The sequence below is a fragment of the Panthera uncia genome, chromosome B4 (assembly GCF_023721935.1).
Source record: "Panthera uncia isolate 11264 chromosome B4, Puncia_PCG_1.0, whole genome shotgun sequence".
Taxonomy (NCBI): domain Eukaryota; kingdom Metazoa; phylum Chordata; class Mammalia; order Carnivora; family Felidae; genus Panthera; species Panthera uncia.
Genome location: NC_064809.1, coordinates 16,482,107 through 16,499,250, shown reverse-complemented (window position 1 = coordinate 16,499,250; position 17,144 = coordinate 16,482,107). Strand labels below are relative to the sequence as shown.

At 43.6% G+C, this 17,144-nt stretch overlaps 1 protein-coding gene across 3 annotated transcripts in view; it reads right to left on the bottom strand.

The window, feature by feature from the left end:
- Window positions 1-16,255, bottom strand: part of CACNB2 (calcium voltage-gated channel auxiliary subunit beta 2) — a 383,493-nt gene extending 367,238 nt beyond the window's left edge. For 2 of the 3 annotated variants that reach the window (XM_049626865.1, XM_049626866.1), the window contains exons 1-2: window positions 16,039-16,255; window positions 6,883-6,975 (exon numbers count right to left, since the gene is read on the bottom strand). In XM_049626865.1, the coding sequence (XP_049482822.1) occupies window positions 6,883-6,975; window positions 16,039-16,161 (216 nt within the window). In that variant the 5' untranslated portion in view covers window positions 16,162-16,255. Of the gene's footprint in view, window positions 1-6,882; window positions 6,976-15,648; window positions 16,009-16,038 lie in introns of those variants that run through there. The other variant, XM_049626867.1, reaches the window with a different exon arrangement.
- Window positions 16,256-17,144: the final 889 nt, after the last annotated feature.

Here is a 17,144-nt window from a genome sequence, read left to right as displayed (position 1 = left end):
ATGACCAGCGCTCATTTGCAGATGTACATAGCTTCCCTGACCTTGGCAGTATCGAGGAATTTATACAGTTAGCGGTTCTTGCACAATCTCTTGAAAAGAACAGCACAAACGTTCTATCCTTCGATGCCAGGCAGGCCTTGTTACTCTTCTCCACCTATTTTTCTTCCAGTAAATTAATTTACTCGCTGAGGTTCTGGTGCTAAAATAAACTACTCATTCTTCTTTTCTCCTCCTCCTTTGACAACAGACCCCTGGGATTTCTATCTTTCTTTTCTTTTCTTTTCTTTTCTTTCTTTCTTTCTTTCTTTCTTTCTTTCTTTCTGTTTCTTTCTTTCTTTCTTTCTTTTCTCTTTCTTTCTTTTTCTTTCTTTCTTTTCTTTCTTTCTTTCTCTCTTTCCTTCTTTTCTTTCTTTCTCTTTCTTTCTTTCTCTTTCTTTCTTTCTTTTCTTTCTTTCTCTCTCTCTCTTTCTGTGATGAAGTTGGAAGGAAAGAGCTACATTATATGACAACTTAATTATCTTAATAGACTATAACTTTAAGCAAGGCCCTACACATCAAGAATCTTAAGAATGGTAGCTTTGCTGGCCTTGTTATGATGATAAATAAAGTTCTTTTATCAACATATCTGTTCACAACACAGAGCCAGAGTACAAAGAGTTTTTCCCTGAGTTGAAGACAACCTCGGTATCGTAATAATCTCAATAAATCCAAGATAACTGCAGCTTTATATATTAAATACCATTTAGTACGTAAATAATTTGAACAATAATCTTCATTAATTCTAATTAGGGTGCCTAGAAGGCATGTTTAACACTTTCTGCCTCTTAACAAATTAAAACTAAAATGCCTGTTTATGAAGCAACAGCCTAAGGAACTAAAAAACCATTTCTAACGGACCTGCTGTAAAGCCAGGTGTTGTATATGGACCTGGAATTACCCAGATTCACAATAAGAATGATTCATGGGCCTGTATCAGCCTCAGCTAAACCTCAAAGTGGACCAGCATGATGCTGCAGGTGATTTCGGACTTAAGTTCACGGCCAAGTGTGTTCAAAACAAGAAGAAGAAAAAGAGGACTTTCAGGATTCTAAGTGTGTGTTCTAAGTGTGTGTGGGAGAAAGGAAACATTCCCAGCACTACTTTTCCACTTGGCATTACTCATACAGGAGGCAGAGTGTGCTGAATGGTGGCACAAACTGGAACTCAGCAATTTTTGATGCAAGAAGTAAGGGAATAAAGCTGGTTTGTTGCATCGTGATGTCCAGGGGATATTTACAATGCTGAAGACATCCTCACCTTCCTGTGGGGAAGGAAGTTAAAAGCAGACTAACTTTGTATGTGTTCTCCAGTCAAGACACCAGTAGAAATCTTTCCACGTGTCTTCCTTAGCTGAAAGAAGAAAGCACTTGTCATTCAATTTGATTTACTCATGGCTTTTGTTACAAGGAGATGTAGCCTATCCAAAAAAAGCAAGAATCTGGGGTCAGCTACCTGGATTCAAAATCTGACTCCAACCCTACCTGTCATGTGACTGTGGACGAGTTACTTAACCTCTCTGTGCCTCAAACAGAGGTGCAGAAAGAATACGCGGTAAACAATGAAATAATAGATAACTATTAATATCACTTAACTATTATGATTTCCTCTGCCATGCTCTACTTCTTATCCAGGTTTTAACTGATGTTCTCAATGGCCTATAGTATTTATAAATAATAATAATACGCTCTTCAATAGTACTTTCTAGCTACCAGCTACAGTTCTAAGCAATTGGCAAGTTTGAACTCATGCAATCCTTTCAACTAACTTTGGAAGTCGGCACTATTTCCCTGGTAAAAACGCTGGGGAATAGAAAGATTAAGCTGCTTGTCCAAAGGCCAACTAGTAAATGGCAGAGCCGGAATTCAGACTGAGCAGCCTGGCTTCAGACTCTAGTCCTTTCACAGCTACCCCTAACCACTCACCTCCTTCTTGAAAAGAAACCATTTTAAGTAAGTCTCCTGATACAATATACATCAAAGAGAACTATGGAAATTTTAAGTGCGGTATACTGTGAACATATATTGCATATATGTAACATTTCCGCTGCAGCATAAAGGAGTAAGACCACAGTTAAAAAACACCACAATTAACTTTCCCTCCAACTAATGGTTTTAGGAAATATGAGGAAGAACAAGGTCTGTCTTTGAAATGCTTGACAGATAAGGTGAGCTTGGCCATCACTTCACAACAAGCTTATATAGAGTAGAAATCATAGCGACCTCGGTTCCCACAGCACCTGGAAAAGCCTACCAATATATGAAACATGTAGCCAACAACCCATGGGCAGTGGCCATGCTGCAATGCTGATCAGGGCTCCGCCCCTCTCCCAGAGCCCCTGCATAAAACTGATGTCCGGGGGGAAATTAACTAAGTTAAAGAAGGAAGTCGTCCTCCAATCCCGACTCTGAAATATCACTGACCTCAAACAGGCTGATGATGTGAAGGACCAGAAGACTGTTCAGTTGGTTAACTTAAGGTCAACTGATGAACTAACAACCGGGAATCTTTATCTATGACTGTGAAATTCTTTCATGGTCCCTGTTATCCTGCTTCAGGACCTAAAGCAGAAACCCATCTATAAGCAACTTTTCCTTAAGACTAAGGATCCTTCTTACAAAATAACTTTAGTTAGAGCACCACGAACAAATGATGGGTACAAAATATACAACAAAAAGTTTGGAAAAATAAAATAAAACCATGGGTGAAGGCCTCTCAGCCTTCTACTTTGTAGACTTATCTTCATGTTCACGTTCTACCGCATTCCAGTATGTTTCAACATGTTCCAACAAACGGTTAGCAGACAATTTTCATCAAACAGCCACAGGGCTAAAATCCAGCATGGGTAAGTTGTGACTTAGTCATCAGGGAAAGGGCTATTCATACCACTGGCACAAGAATGACTAAAAGGAAAAACATTGACAATACGAAGTGTTGGCAAGGCCGTGAAACAGTTGACACTGTTCCCCACTACTTGTGGGAGTGCAGACTGGCTCAACCACTCTGGAAAACTGGCTTGTAGTGTGTACTTAAATTAAACACATACGTTCACGTGGCCCACCATCCCACTCTACTGATCAAACAAAAATGCACGCGTGCACATACCAAAGGTAGATACCAGAACATGTACGCGGCCATACTCTCAATAACCCCAACAGGAAATAACCCAATGTCTAGCAATAGTAAAGTAGAGAAGCAATTGTGCTATATTTAAACAGTGGAGTGCGATACGGCAAAGAAGATTCACCGTTTATTGCAACACACAACACAGACGAATATAACCATCGTAAAGCTGAGTGAAAGAATTCAGATATAAATGATTCTATTTATATAAAACTCCAAAAACAGGCCACAGGAACTTATGGTATAAAAAGAAGAAGTAATGGGCTAGCTTTAGTAAGGAAGAAGGGAATAATGGTTGAGAAGGGTCAAAGGGGGAGTTCAGGTGCTGGTGATATTGATTTCTTGACCTGGGTGATAGCCACATGGGGACTTACTCTGAAATCTCATCAGACTGAACACTTATGATTTGTGCATTTGGGGGCATTTTTGTTACAGATCAGTAAGAATGTTTACTTTAAGAGTAAATAAATAAATAAATACATAAAATAGGCCTGTTTTCGTGCCCCCTTATATACATACCTGTATTACTCTGTTATGGCTGCCGTAACAGAGCACCAGAGAGGGAGAGGCTTACACAACAGGAATCTATTTTCTCACAGTTCTGGAGGCTGGAAGTTCATGATCATAACGCTGGCAGGGTGGGTTTCTGGTGGGGCTTCTCTCCTTGGCTTGCAGATGGCTATCTTCTCACTATGTCCTCACGTGGCTATTTTACTGTGCGTGCACATTCTTGGTATCTCTTTCTTATAAGGCTGCCAGTGCTGTAGGATTATGGACCTGCTCTTATATGACCTCATCTAACCTTGTTATAATCCCCTTATAGACCCCCCCAAACACAATTAACATAGGAATTGGGGGGAGATACAACTCCGTTCAGAGCCAAGTCTATGCTATTCTGTCAGTTATTTATTTTTGAAATTTTTAATATATTTATTATACAAAATTTTCATTTCCAAACTCTGAAACTTTCTGAAGTACCTAGTGGTTACCAAATAGTTAAAAAGTCTTTACAAATAATATAATATTTTTAAAAATGTAATTCTAAGGTTTCAAAGTTATATGGAAATGATTTTTAGTTCAAGGGCAGGAATATGATCTAACTGTAAGATATTTTTAAATAGATCCCACTTGTTGTAGTGATTTACCAATTATACATATGCCCCAGCCACAGACAGGTAAGTAACATACATGGACACAAGTCACTTGTTTTAACAAAACATCTACTTATGATAAAAAGAACACATTTAAAAGATGTTCTTTCAGGTGATTTAATAATCTAACATCTACCATGCATTTCTTCAAACACTCTGATGAAATCATCTCTATTAAATATCTAGTTCTATCAAGGTAACGTTTGCTTATTTTCAAATGGCAGCAAAATATGAATGCTGTTTTGAACAGAATAGAGATTAAATTATCGAAGGAAAACTAGGTTTTAACTCAGCATTCTGGCCACAGACACTGGTTTTCCTTCTGTGATGGAAGGAAGTCGGCACTTCAGGGTCCTTGAAATCATTACCTGTGTAATCATCACCCCAAACCCATGCCATGGCACACGCCTCATTCTAGGACTCAGGAAGATGGGTTTTATTTTCTTTCAAAGAGATGCCCCTTTAGGATAGAGGGGTTTTTTTGGGGGGGCGGGAGGGGGGTTGTTGTTGTTGTTTTGTTTTGCTTTATTTTGTCTTGTCTTCTTAAATGCCCACATAAGTTTTGGCAATATAGATCTAAATTTACATTAAGTAGTTTAACAACTCTCTTTATAATCTTTGTGTTTCAAGCACAGAATCTCACACACATCACCAGGAACGCAAAAGCGAAAGGAAGTTATCGTGAAGAAAAGCAAATCGCAGTTAATTTATATGCAGTGTGGCAATCACCCCTTAATGAATGAAGTTAACGAATGAAATTCTCAAAGCACCATGAAAGAGAAATCCACGGCCAGGGGCAACTGGAAAGTGAAGTCCGACCATTGTCTCACAATGACATTTTTAACAGGGTGAAGGTGAGCAACAGAGGACTCGGTTTACTCTTCATTTCTGCCCACAACGCGGCATTCACTTCAAACATCAGTTTCTCTTCCCATGCAATCTCGACAACCTGCCTGTCGCTTTGTGTGGCTTTGCCACAACTACCACGTGTTCTAAGAAGCTTATTTTTTTTCCGCTTCGGACGTCCGGCCCCGAGATAATGACTCACAGTTGTGGCTTCTCACTCCTCTGGTTCAGTCTCCTTGTCCCAGAGGCAGAATCGAGATGGATGCTTGAAATGGAAAAGGCCTTGGGTGACTTTCTGTGCACTGACTCACCTAAGCTAAGCAACTATTTCTCAGGCCCTTCATTTATTCTTAGGACCATGGCGCCTGGATTCTGCCAACGCACACACCTTTGGCTCCTTTTGGGCCCTTCCCGGCTCCTTCTTTCTGACACCGTTAAAACATAGCTCTATCTGTTTTTCTTTCTAAATGTTTCTTAGCAAAATAGTCCCATTCTTTCCTAACCAACTCTTGTTCTAACTTCCTGCAACCGAAACAATTCTTAACTGGCACAGACCGGAACCAAGATTTTTCCCGTTGCATGTGAGTTACTCAGACATACCTTTGGCATAGCTGACATTGCAGAGAGGGAACTGGGGGCCAAAGAGGGATCATCCTTTGTCTGTGTCGCGGAAGTGTAAAGAGGCAGCAACCAGCCAAGAACAGAATCCCCAGTGGTGCGGCAGGTGGACAAACGGAAGCCCAAGTGCTACTAACCGTGGGGGGACGTGTCGGAGCAGGGGCGCAAGATGCAACAGGAAAAGTGGCCAGCAAAAGAAATGGAAGTGTTCCTGTTGACCGCAATTATCTGGGGGGAAAGACCTGTGGCCGACATATTCCTCGGAGCACGAGGGCCAGATACTGGGAGTCCTTCAGCCACGGAATCAGGTTCTGTCTAGCACTGTCCTTCCCAATTTCTTTTCCACCGAGAAGCATTAGTCGCATGAAGATACACACTCATCTACACCTGGCAAGACTTTAGTCTAGACACACAACCTACTGCCCTCGGAGATAGGGCTGCCTGTGTTCTTGCTCTGGCAGTTAAAATCCTTTCTGTTAGCACGTGTGAACGTTTTCTATGTTAAAGATGTGGACACTCACTGTCTAGGGGACAGTTGCAAACAGCTGGACAGGAATACCCCACATAGCACCTGAAATAAAAGCTACGTCTCCAAAGGCAGTTCAAGTTATGCCGCAAAGATATCATATGCTTTATTTAAACTTAGAAGCCTCAGTCGTTCCAAGACCAAGAACAGTTTCCTCTTTAACAATCCAATTCCCAACAGGGAAGAGGAAAACTCAAGCTAGGGGAACACCGGTATTTCAAGTTCATAGTTGGCAACACGGATGCCCACAACAGGAGATTCCCTCCCCCAGCCGAAAAAAAACGCCCAAAGCCATAATCATTTCTGCTGGAGTTCACTCATTCTGTTACGAAGAAATCCTCTGTAGTGAATTTTACACTTGTCTTTCCCCAACTTGCCAGGAAAGGGTGGAATTACTACGTGATCTCACTTAAAATTTAAATATTTTAAGTATCACATGAAACTGCACGCTTTTCACTTTAACTGAAAGTAAGTACCATAACACCACATACATCTTAAGGGTAATGGTATAAAAATCACCTTCAAAAAATTAAATTCATTTGAATCTACCTCTGTGAACCAGAAATTTAAGAGCTCTCTTACCTGACGAACAAAACTATTTGAGGTAGTGTCCGAGGAAGTGCTCCCATCGGATCCTTTAAATCTGTTTTTCCTTCTAGCTCCTCTTCCATATGACTACAAAAGAAAGGGGAAAAAAAAAAAAAAAAAGATAAATGAGATTATTGTTAGACCTTCTTCACCAAAATCTAGGCCTACTTCTAGAAAGGGGTCAAAAACCGAAACAAAATATAAATTGCCATCATGTGGGCATCATTAGAAAATGACACTGGAATCACAAGTATCGATTTCAAAATGGTGAGTTTATAGGGAAAAGAGGTTTCCAGACAAAGGGTTCAATAACGTGCGAATTAAAACAACTTATGTGATCTGTTAGCATATCTGTCATCTGGAGGCAAAGCCATTGAAGATAAAAACGTTTAAAAGCAAGGATTTCGGTGCAGGAGAGACCGAAGAAGCTACAACAGCAAGGTGAGAGAAAAGGTGATGCGTCGACAGATTGTGCATAATGAAATGCTGTTTCCAGCAGCCCAGTGGTGCGGGCTTCCATTTCGGCTGTTTTTCATGTTTTAATCTGTAACTCCATAGGTACTTGTAAGAACTGCATATGGTGGCTGAAGAACATCGTGCAGTATGAATTCTGCTGGCCCTGAAACTTATTTATATACATATATATGTATATATAGAAGTTTCTATACAGGTCCAGAGGGAACACGGAGGAAACACGGTGCCAGCTCCTCCTGTGATCAATGTAGAGACTGCTTTTGGAAGTGATGAAATGGCTATAGACGAGGTGGTGAATTCGATGAAATTAAAAGTAGTTCACAAAAATGCCTGGCCCGTTATTGTCATGTTTGAATGGGATATGAAAATCTGGCTTTTTATCCACTTAGCGATTTTGCTGAGCACACAGGAAAAATCAGTTTTATAGAATCCTAACGATAATAAAACAAGCATTTCAGAACAGGGCGTTAAAAAGTGAGACAATTTGCTTCAATTGACAGGATCGAGCCAAGCCCGAACGTATGCAAATGAACTTGCTTTTCCTATTATGTCTACCGTTTGCATTCGGAGCACGGAGAATAAACTATGCATCAATCTCTGTTTAATTCCAGGCAAAGATAACGTCGTTGCAAATATTGAACATTAACATACAATCGAAAAGTAGCTCAAGGCTGAGCTTTACAGTTCAATGCACACAGGTTGGAACCCTGCTAGAGCAGAAAGTGAGCCAGTGTCTTAACTTCTCCAAACAACAGGCTTCTCTTCCTTTAAAAGGGGATATTAACACTCACCTCACCGGGTTAAGTATTAAATGAAGTAACAGGTTTAGAGCATTTAGTATGAGACCTAGCATATGGCACAGGGTCAGAAGAATAGTTTAAAACTGACATACTTATTTTAAGAAGTAATATACGTAGTATAAAAAGTAATATCACACACAGACTGGAAGAGTGGGGAAAAGGTGCGGTAAGGTATATAACATTTAGAATGATGAGACTCAAAGAGGCTTCATTAGTTCATCAGAATTTACAAAAGTTACTTTTAAAAAAAATCAGTGTGTTCAGGTCTTGAAAATACTACTTTGTGATATTGGACACACACATATGTTTTTAATTAAAAAGAGAAATATCCCATAAACCATGGTATATGTAGCACTTAGGCGAACTGAAATCTACTACAAACATTTGTGTTATGACTAAGTTACAGGACTTTGCAATCAGTGAGACGGTGGTATAATCTTAAAGCAAGAATTTTTCTTAAAGATGTTTGTTCTCTTTCAAGCATCTACGGGATTTGTATAATACAAATGTGTTTCCATGGCATTTAATTAACTCTCAGCTTCATAAAAGGAAAGACAACCTAGGCTGGGCTTTCACAATGTATTATACAACGTTCTCCTCACTCAGCAGCTTATTCTTCTTACTTATGTAAACATTATTCAGTAAACTGTTGAAAAATAACATTCTTTCAAGAGCGTTCTTCCTTTTCCAATTATTATACAAAGGTTTGGACAGAAGTGTCTTTCTTCCAAAGCCTAAGAACACTAAAATAAAGCATGAGAAGTTCTTTAAATAATGTGTATGTATGTGTGTGTGTGTGTGTGTGTGTATACATATATATATATATACACATATATATATACATATATATATATACACACATATATATATATATTTCCATACAGAAAAATATATATATTTCCATACAGAAGAAGACTCATTACCTTTGAAAGATTTTTATTAAAGGCCTAACATGTTTCTTTGGGGGTTGGGGAACAAATCTATGTTAAATTTTCTTTTTTTTTTTAAACACACTATTTGTCTTCATGAGGAGCATACAATCATCTTTGAGAACAAAGTCAAAATATAACCTTACTCCATCATGATGTGTCCTTCCAGTACCATTTTGAAATGGGTGGAAAGTGAGTCTGAAATTCTATCATGGTCATTTGCTTCAGATTTTTTTCAGGATAAATATGTTTTACTATTCAGCTGCTTTGGTGTGTAAGCTTTTTCGTGGTTGCTCATAAATGCACAACAGGCACTGTGAAAACCACACAATATTTCAGACATTCTGTCCCAGAGGAGGAGACCGTTCTCTGCAAGAAATCAGATACCTTTAAAAAGTGTTTAATTGTATCTGCATGTTAATTTTTCTGGGCCCCTACGGACACTGTTCATAAACGTAACTTCGGGTGCACTTGGCTACCTATGCTATATATATTTAAGCATATATGTTAGATTATCAGTTTTCAACTGTACTAAGGCACAGTTTGCACACTAAAACAAAAACAAAAACAAAACCAACTAAACAACAACAACAAAAAACTGTGGCCCATCGAAGCCCATGCAAACTGGTGATAGTTTTAAAGTATATATACTTTCCTCTTCACTTAAATTTAAGGGGAAGGCTTTATTCAAAGTATTAACTTGTTCATTTCTTAATAGTGTTATAGCAAATCCTTATTCATTATGTATCAAATTTATTAAAAGCTAAAATAAGCAGATATGTGTAATTACACCTCTATTCTGTCCTTTTACTAATTATAGCAATCATTTCTCTCCTATAGTCTCCTTTTTAATTTTTAACGTTTCTTGTAACAATACCCAAGATCAAGAGGAAAACAAATTAAAGCATCTTTTGGAAAGCTAATATAGTCCATTTCGATGTACTTTAAAAAATGTTAGTGAAAATTTATACTACCATTACAAAGCAAAGTTTCCTTTGATCCAATGAATATTTAAAATTAAGTCCATCTTGCTGAAATTACTTGCTCTTTAGTTACTCTAAATCCTTGAAAATGGAGACTAGAGCATTTCATCTGCAGGAATTATTAAGAAGAAGAGGAGGAGGAGGAGGAGGAGGAGGAGGAGGAGGAAGAGGAAGAAGAAGAAGAAGAAGAAGAAGAAGAAGAAGAAGAAGAAGAGGAGGAAGAGGAGGAAGAAGAAGAAGAAAGTAAAGGCCAAATCTTCCCAAAACAAAGGAAGGCAAGAAAGATTAATCAAATATTTACTTGCCTCCACCTGGAAAAGAAGTATACAGTTTTCTTAGTTCAGGGGCTACTGCAAATGTAGCTTCTTTAGGACAAATGGCTTTTCTAAATTTTTTTTTTAGCAACACTAAATATATGAACACCCAATATATAAAATGATTCATAATCAGAGTCACCCAAGTGTCAGGACACCAAAGGGAGAGGAGAAAGGGAGTCTGTGTTTGGCCAGAGTACAAAGTGTAACCCATAATACTCTCCCTGACACGTGCAGACCCCTAAATCCTTCTTGGAACACAGCCTGAAAAAGTCACTCGTTTCCACTCACTGCCTGTTAGTTATGTGAAGCTTACTAAAAACAAATTGTTGTCACCACAGCAAAAAGGAGAAAAAGAAAACTGTAAATTTAAACTCCTTTACTTCTCCTAAAACATCAACCAAGCTAAGTCAGATTTCAGAAACTAGAAAAAAATTCTAGAAATTTCCACAAGTATATAAATGACTTATTAAAATGATATCCAACAGTCACGATGATGTCAAATATCAGCTCTGTGTAAATGAATGTCTTCTCTGATACTAAATGACTTTGAAAATTGGACTGGAGTTTTAAATGTTCATATTTCACAGATCACTGAAACCTAATTCTGTATGGTTGAAATAGACAATAGTAGTTAATTTTAGAAGTTGCCAGTTAACTGTAGATTTGAGCCCACCCGTGCACACACAGTTGGCTTGGCAGGCCCTGGGGACAGCTTCAAGAATGATGCCGCTTCTGTGGTTGATAGATAGGGTGACCGTTCTCCTCCCTGCAGACTGCTCCTCGTCAGCATAATGCTGATACCTGAAATTAGTTTCCATCTCTCTCGATTAGCATTCATTGAGATTTATCCCTCTGAACCGCAGACAAACTAAGCGAAAATGATCCAGAGAGAAATCAGACATTAAATCTCCTCATTTACTGATAGCTTAGTACGAACAAGACTGTCAGATCCTTTACGAGGAGTAAAGTAATGGAGATTACCTCCCTAGGAAAAGGGAAGGAGACCGTAAGTTCTTTTCTGTATGGATCAGTTTACACAAAGGACTCCAGACGCAGCCTAAAGAGAACTGCGTTGGGGATCGGGAGGTAGACAAGGAAGGAGGGACAAGGCCAGACGGCAGAGAAATGTCTAGTGGGGAAGTTCAGGGGCAGGGAGGGCAGGAGAAGATCAACCTTGCCCTCTTCATAAGCAGCCTCCAGCCAGGCCTGGAAAGAACTCTAAGGCAGCCTCGGCTACTGGTGGTGGTGTCATAATTAATTCTAACTCTGCGTAGCTGTGACAGTAAGCGTATGCTGAGTGTGTCATTTGTAGGACAGTGACTACTGCTGCAGCCACACAGGGAAGGGTGCCACCACCCTTTAAACCCCATTACGGGGTTAACACATTTTGCTCAGCTCTTCCTGAAAGGACTAAAGCTACGTCACTGCAATTCAACGGAATCAAATCCAGCAACAGGTACCAGAACGAAAATACCAATCAGGAGGAAAGGGGTGGGGGGCCCGGAGGGGAAGGTTTTAGCAAAACGTGACGCACGAGACCCACGGTCATTCCTTCTGGAGACTGTGAAAAGACTAAGCTCTACCTCGGACCTAAAAGTGTTTCTGGAAAACCACACGGACGTGGTTCGAGAGCCCCAGGAGAAAGGCCGCTGCCCTTTTCAGATAAAGCTCCTTGCTACGGTGATTCAGGATGTTGCCACTATCAGCTGGTATTACTACAACATGCTTGAAAAGCATCTGGCAAACTCCGCTGGGGTGGAACCAGCTGGGTCTTGTTGCTAGGAGCAAAACAAACAGTACCTCTGGTTACTGTCTGTTCGTTTTCAGGTGTGGCTGGAGGTGCCGGTTACAATCTCTTTCGGGCAGAAAGCGCTGACATACCCGTCTTGTTTCTTGCCCGTCTCCTCCGTCTCTATCCTATTCTCAGTCCCTTTCACCTGCTTCCCATCCCCCCAGTCATCACACACCATCGAGTCCACTCCCCTGAGATTTACCAGTGCCACATTTTAGACTAATGCTGCCCGAGAGAAATATAATGCAAGCCCGTGTCGTTGGAACGTTCTAGTAGCCACACGAGAAAGGCAAACAACAAGGGAAATCAATGGCAATGCTGTATCTTATTTACACCAATATATCCAAATGGTTACCACTGCAACATGTTATCAATATAAAAATGATTAATGAGACATATATTCTTTATTTCGTATCAAGTCTCTGGAATCTGGTGTGCATTTGACATGTAGAGCACATCTCAGTTCAGGCTACGCGTGGCTGGGGGCTATAGTCGTAGACAATGCAGATTTGAAGCTTTGGAGGCAGAATACTAGATTGGCGCCCGACTTTGGAGGAGGTCCAAGTTTGCAGTGACGCTGTTCGGCAGGTTACCCAAAAAGCGATGCCATTTGCTTCCATCAGAACTTACAACCCGTAGTTAGACTGCCAACCCTCTTCTCATGTAAGAAACTTATTCGTGTTGTTTACGTGCTGGACTGAAAGGGTTGGGGTGTAGGAGGGGTGCCCCATCCCTCCCTCGACGGGATTATTAACATAAAAAAGGAGAATGGGAAGTCTGTGAATCTAAATCTTCTGTTCATACAGAACTTATAATAAAATCCAGAAGTAAAAAAAAAAAAAAAGGATTCTTAAAACCAGTGATTGCTTAGACACACCATTTGCAAGTGAAAATCCCATTTCTAAGTAGATTTACTATTACTCAGTATCACAAAAAAAGGGGGACGCTCCTGAGACAGCCCGCCCCCCCTTTTTAGGCGGTTTTACTGCTGTCCTGTCCTGCCCAGAGAATAGATGCCAAGTTTGCACAGCCCTCTGATCCTACGATGCCATGATTTATTAGAAATAAAAGAAGCATGGCAAAGTTTCCCTCAAATACCCGAGGTGATAGACACACAATTCAAGGAAAACTGCTTTCATTTTTGGAAGGTAGAGAAAGCAACGAGACGGATGTGGACACAGTTGAATATTTATACCTCCAACCTGCTTGTAATATCCTTTCCTCCCTTCTTCCTCCCTCTCGTATATTTATCCACTCACTAGCCAATTCCTGTGCATTGAATCTTTGAAGTGTCTCACGCACGGGCCTGTCGTATCCATTATCGTCTCTCTCTCTCTCTCTCTCTCTCTCTCTCTCTCTCTCTCTAGTTTAGGCCTTAATACCTCTTGTCCAAACTGTTATACCAATCTCCTGTCTGGCAGCTCCACCTCTGGACTCCTGAAACTCTAAAATACCTTCCAGAACATTCCCAGGTGTATCTTCTGAATGCGACTCCATGGTTGAACCCCTTCCATGGTTCTATCATTCATCACACGGCAGGTTCCAATGCCTCCAAAATGTGGCCTCAAATTGCCTTGTCAATCTGCTGCCGAACTCTGCCCAATCTGTACCTTTCCATACTCTCTTCAAGCTACACATGATCAATATGTTACAAGACTTACAATTTTTGCGACTTTACCTCCTATATGGCTCCCACCATCTCTCTGAGAAACAATCTCGAGTCAAACCTCACCCACCCTTCGAAGCTCTTCTCAAAAGCCACCTCTTCTATGAAGTCCTTGCAGATTACTCCATATAGAACGTTTGTGATCTTTACTCCTCGGAAACCATAGAAGATTCAGTACCTCACTTAGAGTCCTGTACCATACAATTGCCACACATTTGTCACCCTTGAAGGCAGAAACGGTGTCTCCTCACATATGAATCATTTCATAACTGCAACTAACAACAATTTGTTGACTTACATTTAACGACATAAATCACTAAGTGAATTTAGTATTTCTTATCTGAATGTAGTCATGTTTTCTGTCAGCAGTAACTTTGATCTCCAGGAATTCAGGAACTCTATTTTTATCATAAGAATGAAAACTTAAAAAAAAAAAATCCCTAAAGGAAGATCAAAGAAAAAAAATGGCCTAAAAGTCCTTTCTTCTATCAAAATTCAAGACTTTCATCCAGAAATAAATGAGTTCTCGGAGTACATTTCTCACTGTCATCTAACCTGGTTAAGAGTCTAGATCAAATCAGGAGTTTAGAACAAATGTGACATGTGTTGGTAAGAATTCAGGTCCCCCGGCAGAAGCTAGATGGGAATGTAGGTGGTTAGCTATACGTCCCCTCTCTGGTTCAGCAGCCAAACAGCCCAAGGCCGACTAAAAGCTAGCTGTCCTACCCCTATGAAAGAAATGGATTTCTGATTACACAATTTGGTTTCCACATTTTTCTTCCATCTCAAATCAAAGTGAATTATGTGTTTTAAGTTAGCAAGGTTATTTCCCAGTGGCAAAAGAAAGTTCACTAAAGCTCCATGATTAAGCCACTGACACCGCCATTATTAAAGGTATCAACAGAATCTCAGAGCCGTCAATTTCTATCCCCTATCAAAACAACAATGGCAACAAAACATTTGTAACCTTTATTACCGTGTCCTACTCCCTCCCACTGCTACAGGAAACAACACTAAGAACACGCTCTCTCTTGAGCATATATAAATATAAAAAACAGAAACGACATATTTATAAGTTTTTTTTAAGTACAGAAATATGTAACCACCACAAATTACAATCTAGCAAATGCAGGCTTGAAATCAACAAGCCCGTATCGCTAGGCAAAGAGACATTTCTCCAAAACGATGCTTGAAATGTAATCCTAACCTCCTCACATCGCTCGCCCAGCAGCCCACAGCTCGGAGTCTGAAGTCATCTCCCTGGCAGGATAAAAGTTGAGAGACTCCTTACCGCTGAGACCTGGAGGTGTCTGTAATCCAAACTGTACCTGCCAAAGCCTTACGTAAAAGCCACCACCTTATCATTGCCCAACGCCCACAACTGACATCTCCTATTTCACAACGAGCAGCGAACCGGAATTTTTCCAGAAACCGCTAATACTCATCGGAGAGGAAGGGGGTCCCGGGGCTCCCTGGAACGGCTAACATTTCAGGGCGGGGGGGGGGGAGGAAAAATAAAAACTTTTCGCGTCCCCAACTCTCTCAAGAGAAAGAAAGAGGGGTGCAGGCAGACGGCGGCAAGCGGCGCGAGGCGAGCTGAGCCGTCAAGGCGGCAGAACGCCCCAGGTGCGGGGGCGGGGGGGGGGGGTCCCGGCTGCGCCCGGTGCCCGGGGCCCGGGGCCGAGCGCCCCACGCCCCTGCGCACCCCTACAGCCTCCCACGCTGCGTCCCCACCCCAGCTCCGAGCACGCCCGGAAGGGTCGGGGGGAGCCGAGCCCCTCCCGCCCACCCGGACTCACGATCTTGAGCAGGTCCAGTCCGCTCGCCTGGTTCATGTCTATCCATGTGCCTCTCCCGGGAAGGGGCGAGGAGGGCAGCCCCAGCAGCCCCGGGGGCAGCCTCTGAAGACCCGGAGGTCTCTCCCCCCGCCCCTTCGCACTCGCTTTTCGGAAGCAGAGAAAAATGGAAGCCGCGCCAGAGCCGGGGACCGGCGGAAAGGGGCAGGGTCCCCCGGCGCCGGGAAGGGAGAAGTGGGTGGCAAAGGGCGAGGGGAGAGGAGGCGGCGGAGGAGCCCGGGCGGGAGGGGAGCGGCGAGGCGAGGGAGCCCGGCGGAGGAGGCGCCGGGAGAGCCGGGGGGTCGGCGCCCGGAATGCTCACAAAGAAAGGAGAAGGCGCGGCGCCGTCGCTACCTGTGCGGCCGCTCCGAGCGCCCCCGCGGGAGCCGCGTTCTCCAGCACTTCCATCTGGATCTCCTGCGCCACCGCCGCCGCCGCCGCTGTGGGAGGCGACTTGGACATGTCGCTTTGGACCATTGGCGAAAAGTCGGCGCGGAGCTAGCAGCCGGCCCCTGGCGGCGGGTCCCCTCCTCCGCTCCCCCGTTCCGCCCCCCCCCCTCCCCTGCCGTCCGCTCCGCGCGCTCCCCGCGCTCCCCGCTCCGGGGGGCCGCCCGGGGCTCGGCGCCGCGCTCGCCGCGCTCTCAGGGCGCGGGACGGGGCCGGGCCATTTTGAAAAGCGAGACGCGGGGCGGCGGGGCGGCCGGGCAGGGCGAGCGCGGAGCGGCGGGGACGGGGACGCGAGCCGCGGGCGCCCGGGGAAGCTCCTCGGCGGGAGGGAGGGAGGGAGGGAGGCAGCGCGGGGAGCGCGAGCCCAGGGGGAGGCGCGTCGGAAAGCGAGAGTGACAAGGCAGCCGGGCGCCGAAAAGTTCCCCGCGGGAGGCGCGGGCCGCGTGGGCTCCGGCCCGGCCGCTGCGCGTCGCCGTGGCACGCGCGCTGGAAAGTTTTCAAAGCCACGAAAGCGAGGCCTTGCGCCCGGGAGCCTCGTCGCTCGGGCCGCCGCGCCCGGCTCTCCGCCCCTCCTGCTCCGCGACCACCTCGCGGGAAGCCGGGCAGCCCACGGGCCGGAGCGAGGTCGCTGGCGGCAGAGGCCGCCCGGGCTCCGGTCCGAAGCTGCACGTCTGCGATCTGGGGAGGCCTCCGGCGCGCCCCCACCCCACCCCCACCCAGGGGCGAGCGTCTGCGGAGGACGTCCCGTCGGCAGTGGAAGGCACTCGATGGTGGCAGTAACGCGGTGGCAGAAGAGACGCGGGGGCTGATGACCTGGGCGGCGCGGTCTCGCGGGGATCTGCAGCTGGCCTCGTCCGCCAGGTCCAAACCCCAGTCCCAAGGTTCTCCTTCCTGACCTCTGTTGGTTTTCATCTTTGCCAAATAGCACTGCTTTCCTCCCAGATTGGGCTTGTGCTTCCAAAGTTGAGAAGTCTTCGTATCACGTGTTGGACAACAGGGGCACTTCTTTACTG